Genomic DNA, 17722 nt, shown 5'->3' with positions numbered 1-17722 from the left:
AAAAGATTTTGCAGTGAGCCCTATGTAATTTTTGTTACCATCACTTGATGCTAAAGCTGCTTCATTGCTTTCAAAAGGCAGGACCCTTGAGTAGGCAGGTAGAGGGATTTTAACAATTATAAATTAGCTGAGTTGTGTGTTTTCATAGTGTGTGATTTGGAATGTGATGTTTTTCAGGCAGAAACAGCTAACCTTAAATTTATGATTGTGTTAAAAAGGTTAATGCGTGTGTGTATTGGTGAATAGTCTTGTCATACTACAAAGTTCCTAAATAGGTTCATGATAACATCAGATTTATAAGTAAAGTAAAGCAGATTATATTCCTCTTCTTTGTTCCAGTCTGGAATGGGATAGGTAGGGTGTGCTGCAGAGACACTAGCTGATTGCATCAAGCGAGAATACTGGTGTAGTAGGGGGGGTAGCTCCACCAAAGATGCCACTGTCTGAGGATAGATCAGCAGTTCTATTTATTCTGCTCTCAAGATTCCTAATGATGGATATAGTTGGAAATTTTTGGATGTACACAGTATTCTGATTTGGCTTTCTGTCAGGGAAATGTTTGCTTGTATTTTCAGTCCGGATCAGATAAACCTGCTATTGGTATTCATTTGAATCAATACCATTTGTTTCATTGGTGAGCTGTTAGCAACTGAAGTGACAAATCCAGTTTAATTCCAGATTAAATCCTCCACATGCTAAATTGAGACCCTAGTGTTTAGAGGGTGGATGAACTCAAGTTATCAACAACCATTCAATCAAACCTATGAATGGTGTTGGGCCCCATCAAAGCTTTTGAATCAAGTACTGGTGACTCTCTTAGTAACTCCTCAACCTCTCAGATGTATTGGCATTTTTTTTTCCCTGACCCAAGAAGGCCTCTTCAAAAGAACCCTCTGATAAGTGTGAGGAATATGCAAACTAACTTACATCAATCCTGGCTAAGAATTTCTGTTTTTTTTTTTTTTGTACTGTCAGAAACAATAGACACATACTGTCCCAATGTTTGTTTGATTAACCCTTAAATAGCAGGAAAAAAAATTTCTTAAGGGTAATTTAAATACTTATTTTCAGTTTAAATAAGTACAAAAACTACAATAATTTTTGGTTTCCACACAATAAAATTTACAATCTCAGTGAAAAATGCCTTAAAATATTTACTTTCCTTTGATGACAGCTGTATTTATGTCAATTTTTTTAAATATCAATTGATGATGTCTGCCATTCAAAGGTTAAATGGTTATCTTCAATTTAAACTCCTTGAATACTATTAAAATCTTTCAAAATTCATCCATGGTGGGGCTAGTCATATTGTATAAGATTGCTTTCATCACTGTAGTGATGCTACACTTTCTCATCAGAGAATGCTACACTTTCTCATAAGACTGGTACAAAAGTGACTTCTTGGCATTCATTATTATCCTGGTACCAATATTGCTAATTATAATGAATTCTCCCTTAAAATCCAATGTTTTCAGGAGAAAGATTTTAAAATAATAGATACATAACATCCACAATATCAAATCTTTGAAATGGTACATTTTCAATGCCATGAAACCACTTGATGACAGTACTGCAGTTTTGTTCTTATAGTACTCTCATAGTACTCCTAATTTTGAAGTTAATAGCATCAAGAATATGCTTTATGCTTACATTCTATTCCCAGAAAAGAGGAAATAAGTTTTGTGGTCAGGAAGTTACTTCCTTCAGTTCTGTGGTAATGCTGTAGTATGCAATAGGATTTTTAATATTCTTTGATGTTTTAGTTGTTTGTCAGAAATTTAAAGTCATTATTATCATCATTATCATGTGGTGATAGTCATATGTAGTTTTTTGTTTTGCCTGCAAGTATATGGACATTGTGGGATAGTTTGAAAGGTTTCATATAGCTATTCAATGTGCTTTGGAAGGAGATGGTGTGTTGAAATCTCAGCTGTTTTATCAGCTTGTTGAAGTTTGATTCAAAGTTTGCAGAATCTTTGATTTGGATAAGAAATTTTGATCTATACTTGGCTGTGGGTATCTCATTCTCATAGACAGAGGCTTTCCATTGCATTCATTTGATTATTCCTTCTGATTTGACAATAAAGGAACATGATAAACAATTCTTTAGGTGTTATTTGTATATTCTTAAAAAAATACCTGTTCTTGGATAGTAAAATTAAATTGTCAACTAGTTTTAATACCAACAGTTGGCCTTTATTGCAGGTATTTGAACAAATCTAAGTTATTTCTGCCTTGTTGCTATCTACATACAGCTAAGTGCACCACACCACTTCAGAGAGAAACATTCTGAGCATGCACACAATGTAGTACTGGTGCAATAGGATACAAACCACAAATCTCTTAACTGGTTGTCTGATATCTCTATCCATGTGAACAACCAAGCTATGTTATAAAACAATAATGAAAAAAAAAAAAACAATCGAAATATCTCAAAGAGAAAGAAAACTTTATTTTGTAGTTTTTTTTTTTCTTTTTCCTTCCAAATATTGTTCTGTAAAAATATTTTCTGTTTGATGACTGAACACTTGAAGAGGATATGAAGGAAATATCAGAGAACAAAGAGGAGTGAAGAAAGATTCTTTACGAAATAGCATTAAAGTTTTTACTGGCTTACGTACTTTGATATGTGTTGAATAAAATAAAAATTAGATTTAAAAAAAAAAAATACAACAATATATTTGTGTAGCAATGAATCATCATTTTTAGTGCCCATTTTTTAAAGTTATTATTTTTTTTTTGGCATAATTTAGACAGGTTCTTTCGGCTAGTCATCACAGAACCAGAATGTGCACAGTAGTGGTGTGAAGGAGAATAATGCTATTCATGGAGAGAGATAGATAGAAAGAGAAAGAGAGACAGAGATTTAGAAATTTTGATCATGTTTGATTAGAAGCAAGGTTTATACAGCTGGGTTTGCCATCCATCATGTAAGCCAATATATATCCTTGGTATTTTTACATACAGTGACAATGTGAAGAACTAAAAGGTCACGTAGTGAATAAAAAAAAAAAAGAGGGGATCTTCCAGAAAAAAAAATAGCCAGTGCAATCACAAAATCTTTGTATGTTCCTTTATAAATAAATAAAAGATTAATTATTACGAGTTACCAAATTTAAGAGAAAAACTTTATATATGTGCGTGCGTGCATGTGTATGTATGTATATATATATATATATATATATATATATATATATATATATATATATATATATATATATTGAACTCCTATAAAAACAGAGAGAAGAGGTTTTTTTTTTATGCCAAAACATTCCAAATATCTTGGAAAGTTAGAGTTTGTTTAGATGTGGAATGTTCCATTCAACTTATACCCAGCCTAATAATGATAAGGAATAACAGGTTAATAAACATCAGCTGAAGAAATGAGTGAAATTGGCAGGAACAGAACAAAACAAAGAAAATCTGTTCTGTTAAACATAACAAAGATGTAGACATGATTGGATGGAAAAGTGAACATTGTGTACGTGTGTGTGTGTGTGTGTGTTTATGTGTAGACATAAATGTATATGTATGTGTGTGTGTATATATATATATATATATATATATGTGTGTGTGTGAGAATGTGTGTGTGTGTGTGTATACATACATACACGCACAAATGCAAACGCATACACAAAGACACACATTCACACTTGCATGCACAATTCAATAATTAATCCTTTGCATTTGTGATGATTTTGTGTAGATTAATGATATCAAAAACTCATTCTCATCTTATCCTCTAATTGACAATAATAGAGGGATTAATAAACCAAGTTCTTTTTTTTAATTAAAATAAAACAATGAATAGGAAGTGTTTGTTTTTTTTTTTTACCAAATTTAATTTTTATAAAATATAACAAAAAACCAACCAACCAACCGACCGACCAACCAAAAACATCCTTTCTTTTTTGTTAAATTTAACATTTCCCTTTGTTTAAACTTATTTAATAAATCAATTTGTTTCTACTTTGTGGGGAGGGAGAAGTTATAAAAACAATAACAACAACAATAATAAACATATAAAATGAGACAGGAAGAACAAAAATAAAACCAACAAAGCAACAATTAAAAAAAAAAAAAGGCAAACAAAGGATAGTGGGGTAACTACATTCCGAAGCCTATCATTATGATTTCTTTAATGAATGTTGTATGTCTTTAGTCATCATGGAACCAATAACCATTTTCTCGCAGTTTACTGTTACTTTTGCACTCTCGCTATTCTGATTCTCGACTGCGATGAGCAAAAGCGTCTGAGTGGCAAGTGTTTTGCCAGCAAAATAATAAATTTGGCTGTCACTGGATGGAACCTGTAGCACATTGGCAGTTTGATGTATACACATACAAATTGATTCAGCAGTGCCATGGTTATGGGCCAGCTCCACCTGACTAGTGTTTTCTGTCATACCAGTTAATTTACCTGCAAGCCACAAAATAAGAGAGAGAAAAGAAATAGTTTAAACAAAACAAAATTACAACATTAAAACTTACATCATTAATGCATGACTGCTTTAACTTCTCATACATCTAAATATGCAATGATTTATTTACATAATTATAGACACAGGCATGGTTGTGTGAATACAGAGTTTGCTTCATATACACTAAATTCTTATGGAATTGTATAATTACAAATTAACTGCCATAATCAATATAATATTGAAAAATTATGAAACATATATAACAATAATTTGAAAAGAAAATTTTTTTTTAATTCAAAAATGAACTCCTAAGTTCTAAATCCTAATCTGTCAATGGTAATCCAGCAGGTAACCTTTAAACCTTTGTAAAACTGTACAATAATAAAGCAAAAGAGAAAGAATGGCTTACTTTTCTGTGCTTTAAATTCCTTCTCATTCATTGTATAAGGTTGCAGCAGCTCACCAACAGGAGCACTTATTTTCACAGAATACTGCATATCATCAACAATAATGTCAAACACTGCCGGCTGTGTGGTATCATTAAAGTTAATTCCTATTAATACTGAAGTTGTGGCACCTGGAGCAAGAGTAGCTGTGAAAAAGAGAAGAAATATAAGCAAAGGTTTTAATCATGGATTTCAATGCATAAATGAAAAAAGAAACTGGTAAAAAACAAGCCAATGAAATTATGTGATTTCTGGCAGGAAATCACATAAAGATCATCTTTAGGAAAAGGGTGGAACACATCGAATAATGTAGTCCAAGATACATTGCATCTGGAAAACAAAAGTAAATGTGACAGTCAAGAGTGATGCATCTTTCAGTCATAGATCTGCTTGATCAGGGCTGATCTAGGACTAACCTAACAACAACCAGTTTACTGCATATGTTACTGTATCTGACTACATTATTTTAAATTATGCTACCAAATACAATATGTAAGTGCACAATACAGCTATTTCATCAGCATTGTCATCATTTAACATTTATTTTCTATGCTGGCATTGGTTGAATGGAATGACAGGAATCAACAAACCAAAGGACAAGGCCAAGCTTCAATGTCTGTTTTGGCATAATCCTATGGTTAGATGCCCACCACTTCACAGGGTGTACTTGGTGCTTCTTTTCATAGCACTGGCACTAGTGAGATTACCAAGTAAATTGCAAGACAAGACCCTTCACATGAGAGGTTAAAGTATGAGAGAGAGAGACAAGAAGAAGTGTCTTGCTGTAAAGGAGATACATGGTTACTCCGGCTTGAAAAAGACAGAAGATGGTGATTATAAGGTGTCAGAGTGTACCCTCAAGTACAAGAAGGTGAATATAAGAAAGAAATAGAACAGAACAGAGAAGGTGAATGGACCATTAGGAAAATGTAGTTCAATAACAGTTATATAAAGGTGAAGTGGTCAATGCAGAGTTAAAAATAACCTAAAGGTTTGCTTCTCTTTGTTTGGCTGCTATCCAAAGGTAAGTGTAGCAAATAGTTTTATCATAATCTTTATTGCATGTAGAATTACAGATACTATTCAATTAATACAATTTCAGAGTTTGGGAAGGCTCTGAAGTTATAACCTTGAGATCGCAAACTAACATACTAAAATACAATTACATTTGTCCCAAATTTTATTTAACATCTCAACACAGAAAAAAATAAATTCAAAAACATCTAGGAGATAAACATTTTTTGTTTTAAGTAGCATGTGGTTTCAAAATTATAAAAGAATGAATTAAGGACATTTATATCATTTCAAAAGGTATAAGCAATGTAGGTGAACTAGGCACAATTTACCAACAATCATAGCACAGTATAAAAAGCTAAGACATCATCATCATCATCGTTTAACATCCGCTTTCCATGCTAGCATGGGTTGGACGATTTGACTGAGGACTGGTGAAACCGGATGGCAACACCAGGCTCCAATCTGATTTGGCAGAGTTTCTACAGCTGGATGCCCTTCCTAACGCCAACCACTCAGAGAGTGTAGTGGGTGCTTTTACATGTCACCCGCACGAAGGCCAGTCAGGCAGTACTGGCAACGGCCAAGCTCAAAATGGTGTATTTTATGTGCCACCCGCACAAGAGCCAGTCCAGGGGCACTGGCAACGATCTCACTCGAAAATCCTACGAAGGCCAGTCAGGCGGTACTGGCAACGGCCAAAGATTTTTTTAAAAAAAAAAAGCAGGTAAGAAAAAAAAGCCTGTAAGCATGAATGTATATGCATAATAGCTACAGCTGGCCAGCTTAATAGATTGTTGGCTGACTCTAAACAAGAATTTTTCATATTCCCTCAGTTAACAGTTACTGTGTGATGATAATGCTTATTGTGAGTAGTGTTTAGTTTAAATCCTCATAGGTGCATTTTAGAAAGGGATGATCTTAACTGGACTGAGAAATCCTAGAAGCATTGCATGAACTTGGAATCTTTATGTGCTTCCACTGTATCCTAATAGGTAACAGAACTGCCATAAACGTGTGTGAGCGCGTAATGAATTCATGTGAGTTGAGAAGAAGAAAGTTTAAGGAAATAGCCAACTTACTTATTTCTGGAAAATCGTGTATATCCATGCCTGGTGGTGTTTTCTGAAAAGTGTCAGAAAGGTAAAAATAAATAAATTCATACTTAGCTAAGTAAACGCAAAGAATAATGACAGTCTTGAAGCAATAAATGATTTGCTATTGTTAAATTATAATTAAAAAAAGAATGTGGTACATATATTCAATCAAATACATCGTCATGATCATTTAATGTCCAGCTTCTATGCTGTCATTAGTTTTGATAGAGTTTGATGGATAGGAGGACTGTATCATGCACCCAAGGTAGATTTTTTTGTAGCATCACTCATGCAAATACATATACATGTATAATGTCATTATTTTTTTTTTACATCTATTTTTGACATGCAAGCATGAGTTAGATGAATATATTATTATGGCATGATTTTATAACCAGATGCCCTTCTTACTGCTTACTCTTACCTGTTTTTCAAGCAAGAGATCTTTTATTTCACAGTTCCTCAAAGGTACAAAGCCAGTGGATGATTTGAAGACAAAAGAAATGGCAACAACATCACTGGTTGTAAATCAGTAAACAGTTGCATGATACAGTGGCACAAAGCTGAACTGCATCTTATTTGGGTTAATTCTGTTCTCATTAATTTTATTTTCCATAAACTGGGCCAAAAAGGTCATGAAAGTTAAGAACAAGCTACAACACAATTGATGAAATATATATTTAACCACATTTTACCAGGTTGATATTACTGACACTCTGTTGTGTATGTGATCAAGAGACCAAGAAATGTAAACCCCAATGGCCAAACCTAACAATCTAGATTTAAACAAGTAATACAGAATGATACCTATCTGAAAGGACATTGTAAAACTGAAGTTTTGCAGATCTCCATTCTGGCAGTCTGCAATTCATAGTAAAAAATGAGCATCACAGGCTTATTACACTAAGACAAAATCTTCAAAAGAGACACACTGAGATTGGTTTTTTAGACACCTCATTATACTCATACATACAGGAGTCTGGTGTTGGCTGCTATTTCTATACCATAGTTTCACACTAACATCCAGGTATTTAGTGATATTAAGTAATGATTCACAAAAGTTGAAGAACTAGTGTGAACATGCAAGGTGCTGTGGCCAAAATTCTCGATGCCAGTATGAAACCATAGTAATGAAGTAACAACAGGTACTAAACATATATAATACATTATATAATTATATCATTTAACCTCTGTTTTCCATGCTGGCATGAGTTGGATGGAGTTTTATATAATACAATAACTCTCCATGAGAGTGTGTTGAACACAGGAGATTTAAACAGATTCTGGTTTATATATGTGTGTGTGTGTGTATCAATAGCTAGTCTTAAACTTTAGCAGTTCTTTGTATATTTCATAATTTATATGTGTGAGAGTACACACATAATACATGTAATAGCAGCATCACTGGTGCCACTTGAAAGTCAAAGACATACCTTATTCCCAATTTTTATACTGTTCATAGGTTTATCACACTCGTTTGTAAAGGTCAACTCAATTGAGGTCATCTTAGGGTTGAAAATTGATATGGTCCTGGTGAAACAGTACTTCACTGACAAACCTTTTGCTGTCATACGATTTAATAGTTCATAAGATTTGTTATTGACAACTGGGAAATTTAGTGTCTAAAAAAAAAGAGAAAACGATTTTTCAGAAAATTAGAAACAGATGGAGAACAACTATCAACAGGCTGATAAAAGACATTGGAAGCAAGTTGATATAATGCTTCCTACATATATAGCCATAGATAAAATAAACAAACAGTAATTCATTTAACATAAGTGAAATAGTAATCAGGAGTTTGTAACATTTGAGTTTTTCTTTGAAATATTGTGGACAAACTGAAATAGCTCAAGCAGGGAAAACATAACACAGGTTTTGAGATGCATGGAAAAATTCTCTTTACTTAAACTTCTGCCAGATTGATGTTGGAACAAATATGATAATGGCATAAATATTTTTTGGTTGTTTCTTTTATCTCAAAGAGATATACACTCTTATTTTATTTATTTATTTTTTGTAAACATAAAATTGAGCTGTGAATGTGTACTTACACAAGCATGGTTCACTTTGTAACCAAATGGTTTCAAGTTCAGTCCCAATACAGAGCAACTTGGGCAAGTGTCTTCTACTATAGTCCCAGCCCAATTAATGCCTGGGGAGTGAATTTAGTAGATGGAAACTGTGTAGAAACTTGTCACATATAACTATTTGTGTGTGTGTGTATCAGTGTGTGTTTGTCCCCCATCAAGGCATGACAACTTAGTTTACATCCCCATAACTTAGAGGTTTGATAAAATTACCAGAGTTAAAATTAAGTACTGGGGGCAATTTGCTCTCCCAAACCCCTCAAGGCAGCACTCCAGCATGGCTACAGTTCATTGACTAAAAAAAGTAGATTTCAAAGTGAAATATGCAGACATTAAAAGATCACGAACAGCAGCATTGTTGGTTACATGTTTCCAATGTGCCAATCACTGGTTCATTGCATTTAGGATGGTAACAGTGTCAAGAGATTGTATGTACATCTCTGGCACAAGTATCACAAAGAACCTAAAAGCATCAGGTTATCAGTTTTCTTGCAGACTTTTACATCTTCAATCAACATACACTGCCAAAAGATCACTTATAAGATATATATACTTATATACAAATACAAACATTTCTTTCTCCTTCTCTCCGTCTCTCATTACCTACTCATCATCATCATCATCATCATCATCGTTTAACGTCCGCTTTCCATGCTAGCATGGGTTGGACGATTTGACTGAGGACTGGTGAAACCGGATGGCAACACCAGGCTCCAGTCTGATTTGGCAGAGTTTCTACAGCTGGATGCCCTTCCTAACGCCACCCACTCAATTTCTAAATTTAGTGCAATGCCACAGTTTTATTGGGATAGGAGTGGGAATCAATTGTAGAAGTTTAACTGCCACCAATAGCAGAAGGATGAAAGACAAAGTAAAACAGTAAAAAATTCTACTAACATAATTGGCAGGAGAATTTTCTGAAACAGGTGTGCTATATAGATCCAAAGAAGCAATCATAGGTGTGAGGATGTCTTGCACAGGTCTGGCAGCTGGTGTCATCACAGCATTTGTGTTTTGTGGAGTCACTGAAACATTTAGGACATTAACATTTTTAGCAGAGTTTTTTCCATGAATAGTAAAAATAATTGTCTTGATTACATAAAAGGATATTATTTATTTAGAAAAATTATATAAAAATTTAATATTTTGACTATTAATCTCCAATTTACAATCTACAATATAATCTCCAATTTACAATATAATTTACAATAATTATATCAACACTACATTTTGATTGCTTGGGTCTCTAAGTGCTATAATGTAACTTTTTGTTGGATATGTATATGGTCTCAGGCTGGATTTGAATGAGACACTTAAATTTTGACCTAAGACTAGTCATAGTCTTATCCAGTGAGCTGCTCTATATCCAGGAATAAGACATCTGACGATGATCAAAGATTAAAGCAATCAAAACATAGATATATTATAAACATATATACTAGAGAAGAGATTAACAATCCAGAAAATCATAAATTTAAAAGCAAATCATTATGAACATTATTTACATTTGACGGATATTTGTCCTCATCTTGTTTGTTGTTAACACAACGTTTTGGCTGATATACCCTCCAGCCTTCATCAGGTGTCTTGGGGAAATTTCGAACCTGGGTTTTCATTCCTAAGGTATTTTTCGAAAAATACTTTAGGAATAAGAACCCAGGTTCAAAATTTCCCCAAGACACCTGATGAAGGCTGGAGGGCATATCAGCTGAAATGTTGTGTTAACAACAAACAAGATGAGGACAAATATCCGTCAAATGTAAATAATGTACATAATTCCACCTCTCTTAAATATAGAACTGTATAAATCATTATGAATTAACTGTTAAGAGTTTAATAGCAACTTAACTTAGACATTTAGACATGAAGATATATAGTTAACTGAATCAATCTCAGTATATTACAAATACTTATTTTATCAATTCAGAATGATGGAAAATGAAATTAAACCTGGTATGTAAATAATTATATACAGGTATCCCATACTTTACAGAAACATTGCATTCCTGAAAATCAGGAATTCTGGAGCATGAAACCTATTTCCCATTGACTTTTGTGTTATGAAATTCCATGTAATGGCAAGATTTTTAGGAAAGCAACATTTCTGCAATGCAGACATGCATATACAACCTCTTGTCACTTACCATCCAAACAAACTAACATACTGAATATTTTGGGCAAACTCACTTGACTGAACCTAGAGAGAAAATATGTAGCAATTCTATTGGAGAAAAGAGATGAAGTTGGCTTTAAAGACAGTTTTCTCTCCAAGATTATAAGATATTTGAATACATAATCACCCTAATAGGTTGCAGGGCTAACAGGCTACCTAATTTAATACTACTATCTGAGTCCTTAATTGCCTTCAGTGAAGTTCATTCTTTTGCAAGTTTGCAGACCAAAATCTCCAATTCTTTCTCCCACCTACGATTTTTCCTGTAGAAAGTGATTTTCAGATGTTCAGGCTAGGCATTAGCTGCATCAATCTCACCTGCTTTGAAGGCCTTGCACATATCATAGAAATATAAGTGTATCAGAAAACAGAATTCAACAATTACAAGAAGTTTTTTCCATTGTGTTTTCCAGTCATCACCCCACACACTTACAAATTTACAATATTTAGAGTTATTGCTTAGTCTCAAGATGGCCCCAAATCAAGCAAATTTTAGATCAAATGCATTCAACTGATAACAGACCATTCTTTTTTGATGAATAGCACACTCCTGATTACATTATCCAATCTGTGTTTGAAGGAGATTTGGCTGTTACTGCTAGCAGATCAAGCAACCATAGAGAGGTTCTTTTATTATCTCAAATTATTATGACAAGCATAGAGTGATAGTTTTAGAAATATTCTTGAGAGTTGACTTCAATAGTTCCTCTTTCCATTTTATTCACTTGCCCAAAATCTATTGAGAGGTTTCAAATCAAAACCTAACAAATCTAATGTATTTACACAAGTACAGTGCAACCTCAAACATGTGATTCTCACTCTTTCAAATTTTTTCTTACACTTGTATAATATTATACCTCAATTTTGACTGATGTTTTGTATGAAAATTCTTGCAATACACAGTTGTAATTATTTTATTTATACAAGACTAAAAAAAGAAGAGACTAAGTTGATATGAACAAGATTTGAACCATAGAGTTGAGCATGCAACGCATTGGTTGGTTAACAGTTTCTTATCCCATTTCAGTTGCGTGGTTAGTGGTGGGATGATCAAAAACAATTGGTCCAAAACTATCTCATCTTTCTTAAAGATTATAACACACATATATATACATGCATACAGATGTACACACACACAAATAAATACAAATACCAATCAATCTACAGTGTTAACAGTCACTCTTCATCACAATGGGTAGAACTGTGTTACAACCAACTCCGTTCCATTCTTAGTAAATTGACAGTACATTTAGTTTTCTTTCAGCTATACCTCAACAAATATATATAAACGCTTTAACAAGTTTGATCTTAATACTCACAGTCATCAAGGTCCAAAAGAAGGTTTGTATTGTCTTTGGAAGCAGGAGTTGCTGATTTATTATTTGTAATGGGTTTTGACTGGGTAAAAAGACAACAGAAAGTCAGCAACATTTTTTTGTATGACAAAGTATGATTAAAATTTCAAACTGATTTCATAAACAAAGATTAAAAACTGACAGCATATACAACATTGATGACAGACCACCTGCATAAACAGCATAAATTGAAGACTAGATCTCTGACAACAGGTATTAAAAGTTAACTTCATAGAAATTACAGATCATCTGTATAGACAACAAGGAATTAAAGAACAGATAAAGGGATTATAGACTCAGTGTATGATACAACTCAGCTAGATTACATAAAGAAAAGAACTCTCCCACCAAAGAATTCTGTAAAGTAGAATAACCCTTACAAATCTATTGGAAATGGGTAATATGAGAACAAATTAGACATGGAAGTCAGTACTATGAATTCTAAAATTGCAGAATCTGCCCGAATGCCATTGGGAAGATATTCTTTTTGGATGACTTTTCAAAATTGATCTTTGTAACCAGATATCTCGTAACCGTCTTTTTTTACTTTTTAAACTTCATACTCCAGTCAGAGTTTCCCTAATGTCTTGGCTAATTTCTCTTGCTTCTGTCCTTATAAGAATACATGTATGTACATTTAGGTAAAAGAATCTGAACAACTGGAATGTAAAAACAAGCTTTGCTTGTGTTTGGAAAAAGCAACAGAGTAGCAGGCATGGCCAATAAATGCACCAACATTTTAGATATATGAATTCTGTAACTATAATTTGTACTTTGTAGAGTACCAGATGATCAGAGAAGACTTTGTTATGCAGTTTGGCAATGCTACAGATGAGAAATTGCTAGGAAAGATCATGACAAATTGTGAAGCATGTAAATACCCTGAGTGTTTTAGATCTGTGTAGTTTTAGATAACAGAGATGACTGATTAACAGTATAGACATAGATTAAAGACTAATACTAAAGGATAGCAGGAACTAAGAACTGCCACGGACTAAAAGGAAAAGACAAGTTATGAGACCTCTACAAAAAGTCTTCTTACCTTCTTTGTCTTTTTTACATGTTTAACACTTTCATCAGAAGAGGATTCTGTTGAACTCTCCTCCTCAGATTCATCTGATGTACTTTCCTCATCCTCCTCGTCATCTTCCTCATCACCATCATCATCTGCACTGCTGGCAACAGCATTATTTACTGCATGACTATCACCAGATACTTCAGAGTATTCATCACTAGAGCTCTCCTCTTCACTGTCCTCGTCCTCCTCATCATCATCCTCGTCATCACTGCTCTCATTACTAGATTTACTTGATTCCTCTGAAAACAAGAAAACAGACAATAGATTTAAAAAGAACAACCAAATACAAAATTTTTACATTTGGCTGTTTCTCTTTATGTAACTTTTAAAATAAATTTAAGAGATAATTGTGAGATTGGATTTACATATTTATTTTAATATTGGCTTTTGATTTAGGCACAAGGTCAGTAAAAGAAGTAGGGTTAGTTGATACTATTGATTGATACTTTATGTTAGTAACCCTGGATGGATAAAAGGCTAAGTTAAAATCAGCAGAATTTGAACTCAAAATGTCAAGAGGTGGAATGAACATCGCAAGGCATTATTTTCACTGCTCTAATGATTCTGCCAGCTCACTGACTCAAAGATATTCTTCTTTCTCCATCGCCTTCCTGAGTACCTTATGCTGAGGGAGTACCTTTGGTCTTTTCAATTAGGACCAACTTGGAGCTAAACATCAACTTTAAGAAATCAATAAAGAAATAAAGCATTTGATGAACTGAGACAATGCAGAATTGAGTGTACTGCTTTAGAAATACAAAACCACCTATACAGGAGTTGAAATGATGACTTCTGATCCAACACTCCAATACCTGCCTAATCCATTCAATCAGTTCTCTATTTTAAGCTAGTGACTTGATTGATATACAATCTGCTATGAAGAAGGAACAACTGTTTCTTTACTAGCCTAATTGTTCATAGTGGATAAGTGAAAAACTACCACTGATCTCCAAAGTAAAGTTAATTTGAAGATTCAGATCATCTTATAATTATGAGGCATCATACAAGCTGGTGGTTATTAAGGAGAAGCAGGCTAAACAAGATCTAATTACAGTTTCCTTTGGATTACACTAATAACTAATAAAGAAGCCTCTATGGCGTTCTTCAACCTGTAAGAAATGACAGCTAAATCTCACTAAAATTATACCCTACCATCTCAAAAGTGATCTAAAATACAAGATGATAAGAAAGATTCATATGTAAACAAAAAATAAATGATTGAGAGTTTAAATGAATTTACCATCTTCACTGCTTTCTTCATCAGAATAAAAGTGTTCTGAAGTTATTGTCTTATTTTTCCCAGTTTTCTTACGAGTCAAATCTGACCAGGGTAAAGGAACCTCAACATTTCTTACTGTTGGATCTGGGGCTGATTCAGGAAAATCTGGAAGTTCTTGGTAGCCATGAGCTTTTGTATTCAGCAAATGAGATAAAGTTCCTAACTGATATTGGTCCCGGTCTAGAAATTGAAACACATTAGAAACTTAACAAAAGACAGAGAAGAGTTTATTTAGAGCTTCCCTCTTTTTCCCATTATATTTTATTATCACCAAAAATCTTGACAAACCATTCCTTAGAATGAAAAAAAAAAAAAAAGAAATTAACAATTTTGAAACATTGCTGTCTTAATGAAATTAGTCGATTTTCTTACTCATTTTAATATCACATTTAACTTGATTATTTTAAAAATAAATTCTACTCACAACCAAAAAAAAATTCTAAAAAATAAATGATATATTAACTAACTGAAAACTTTGATACACATCATCTCTCTCTCTCTCAATCTCTCCCTCTCCATCTTTCCTTTTTTTTCCAACTAGGTATCCTTGCATCTCTTCTACAGCAAGATACCAATCTTTATCCTTCTATTATACATTTTAACCTGTCATCAACTGGCACAAAGCCACCTCCTTCAATACTACTTCCCATTCCAGCTGGGGGATCTTTGTCTTGCAAGTTACTTGGTGACCCTGCCCATGCCAGCATGGAAAATGGATGCTGAATGATAATAATGACAATAATATATGATGTTGAAGATTAAATATATGTGTGAACAATGACAACATCAGAGGTTTGATTAGCAAAGAGAAATTCAATTGGCAAACCTGTGGTTCGTTGTAGCTCTGAGGTTTTCCAACACATACAACAGACACAGGAATAATCCAGTCCAGTATTATGAGAAAATCCACCTAAACTAGTTTGTTCTAAATATTGATCAAGTCTTTAATGTAGTAGGATTCATCATAATCATCATCGTCGTTTAACGTCCGCTTTCCATGCTAGCATGGGTTGGACGATTTGACTGAGGACTGGTGAAACCAAATGGCTACACCAGGCTCCAATCTGATTTGGCAGAGTCTCTACAGCTGGATGCCCTTCCTAACGCCAACCACTCAGAGAGTGTAGTGGGTACTTTTACGTTATACATATTTATTTCAATAATGATTCAAATATATTTCTTAAAATACAAGCATTTATTTTAACCCATTAAGTCCCACTGTCCTATAAATAGGACACTAAATGAGAACATTAAATAAGCTATATTACATTGTCTCAGTGTCCTATTTATAGGACACCGAGTATTTCCATTTCTACTTGAAGTAAAGGAGTTTTAATAATTATTTTTATCATTTTAACCTATTATCATTAATCATCTGTAAAAATTGAAAAGTAATATTCAGAGATTTAAGTACTCTGGAACTTAATGGGTTAATGATTTAAACAGATTCTGTTTTCCCAATGATCCTTAATACCTCATACCAAAGAGGGAATGCCTTTAGTTAAAGCTTTGTTCAATCAGGCTCGAGTTGGAGCTAAACAACAATTTCAGTAAAAGTGAGGCTCAATCATGAATTCTTATTCTCCAACCCAAAGAAAAGATTAAAAAAAAAGGAATAATAATCATATACCTTTGAATTTAGATTCTAATACTGGAGCAGGTTTTGTGGAAAGAAAGATTTTCTTTATATATTTGGAAAGGAAACCAGGCTTCTCCCCAGTTGGTAAGACTAATTGCCGTAGAAACCGAGATCGATCACGAATGTCATAATTCTGATCATATTTAGCTAAATTGAGGACATATTGGCATAACAATTTGGTTTGTTTAGGGTTGGTAATGCACATCTTGGCTGCTAAGTTAAGTATTTGCAATTTCACAATATCTTCCTGCAAAGAGAAAGGGTTAAATATGTAGTCCAATAAAACTGTGTACATGTTATTGAATTAATATGTGTATGTTTGCACACACAAATGTACATAAGCATGTAGATATCAACTGAAATAGCAGAAATCTGAAGTCAAAAACTGATAGCCAAAAGTATAAAGTCAATCTACAATATAACAATATAAAAATAAGTAGTATGATTGATGGAATAACACAACAGATGTGTTCTGCATACTAAATACACATATGGGACAATCTCACTTATAAATCATAGTGACATGAAAAACTGATTACTTGAGAATATCCACGCAGTCAATAGGCAAAAAAAAATTCTTGAGTTTTAAAATTTAAAAACAACATGTGAAAGTCTACTATGCATGTATTTAGTATGCAGTTGTACCAACTGGCCACTCACCCAAATCATCCAACAAGATGGTGTTATGATGTGACAGAATGATATGGGGTTTTTCTTCAGGACAGAAGTTACAGCACTTTCACTTATTCATAATGCTGAGGCTATGTCCAGGACAGCCCCTAAAATGTTTGGGTTTTTTTCCCCTCCTTCTTCAAGTTTGAGATATATTTTGAGAATACAGAGCTCTCTAAGTGATGGAGTAAGCTGTTTAGTAGGAGCAGGCATTTTATGAATGGGTGTTTTGTGAGTCCTATATCATTGCAAACTGAAGTGAATTGTTTTTTTCTTTTTTTGTTTTGAGTTGGGGATGTCATAGAAAATTGAAACTAACTTCTCTTTTTGTTGTTATTTAAAAATTTTGTTTCTAATATATATGTATATATGTATATATATATATATATATATATATATATGTAGGTATGCACATACTTGTATGTATATATGCATATACTCATTTATTATTTGTTTTATAT

At 33.3% G+C, this 17722-nt stretch overlaps 1 protein-coding gene across 2 annotated transcripts in view; it reads right to left on the bottom strand.

Annotated features, from left to right (window-relative positions):
• Positions 1 to 3817: 3817 nt before the first annotated feature.
• LOC106869107 (AP-3 complex subunit beta-2) overlaps positions 3818 to 17722 on the bottom strand; it is a 56538-nt gene continuing 42633 nt past the window's right edge. For both annotated transcript variants that reach the window (XM_014914648.3, XM_014914647.3), the window contains 9 exons: positions 16581 to 16836; positions 14912 to 15130; positions 13636 to 13910; positions 12558 to 12636; positions 9963 to 10090; positions 8412 to 8600; positions 6964 to 7006; positions 4831 to 5013; positions 3818 to 4420 (listed from right to left, as the gene is read on the bottom strand). In XM_014914648.3, the coding sequence (XP_014770134.1) occupies positions 4128 to 4420; positions 4831 to 5013; positions 6964 to 7006; positions 8412 to 8600; positions 9963 to 10090; positions 12558 to 12636; positions 13636 to 13910; positions 14912 to 15130; positions 16581 to 16836 (1665 nt within the window). In that variant the 3' untranslated portion in view covers positions 3818 to 4127. The remainder of the gene's footprint in view (positions 4421 to 4830; positions 5014 to 6963; positions 7007 to 8411; positions 8601 to 9962; positions 10091 to 12557; positions 12637 to 13635; positions 13911 to 14911; positions 15131 to 16580; positions 16837 to 17722) is intronic.

Source organism: Octopus bimaculoides, chromosome 2 (assembly GCF_046866305.1).
Source record: "Octopus bimaculoides isolate indiv1 chromosome 2, ASM4686630v1, whole genome shotgun sequence".
Taxonomy (NCBI): domain Eukaryota; kingdom Metazoa; phylum Mollusca; class Cephalopoda; order Octopoda; family Octopodidae; genus Octopus; species Octopus bimaculoides.
Note: the sequence above shows the minus strand (reverse complement) of the source record. Positions and strands in the feature narration are given on the sequence as shown.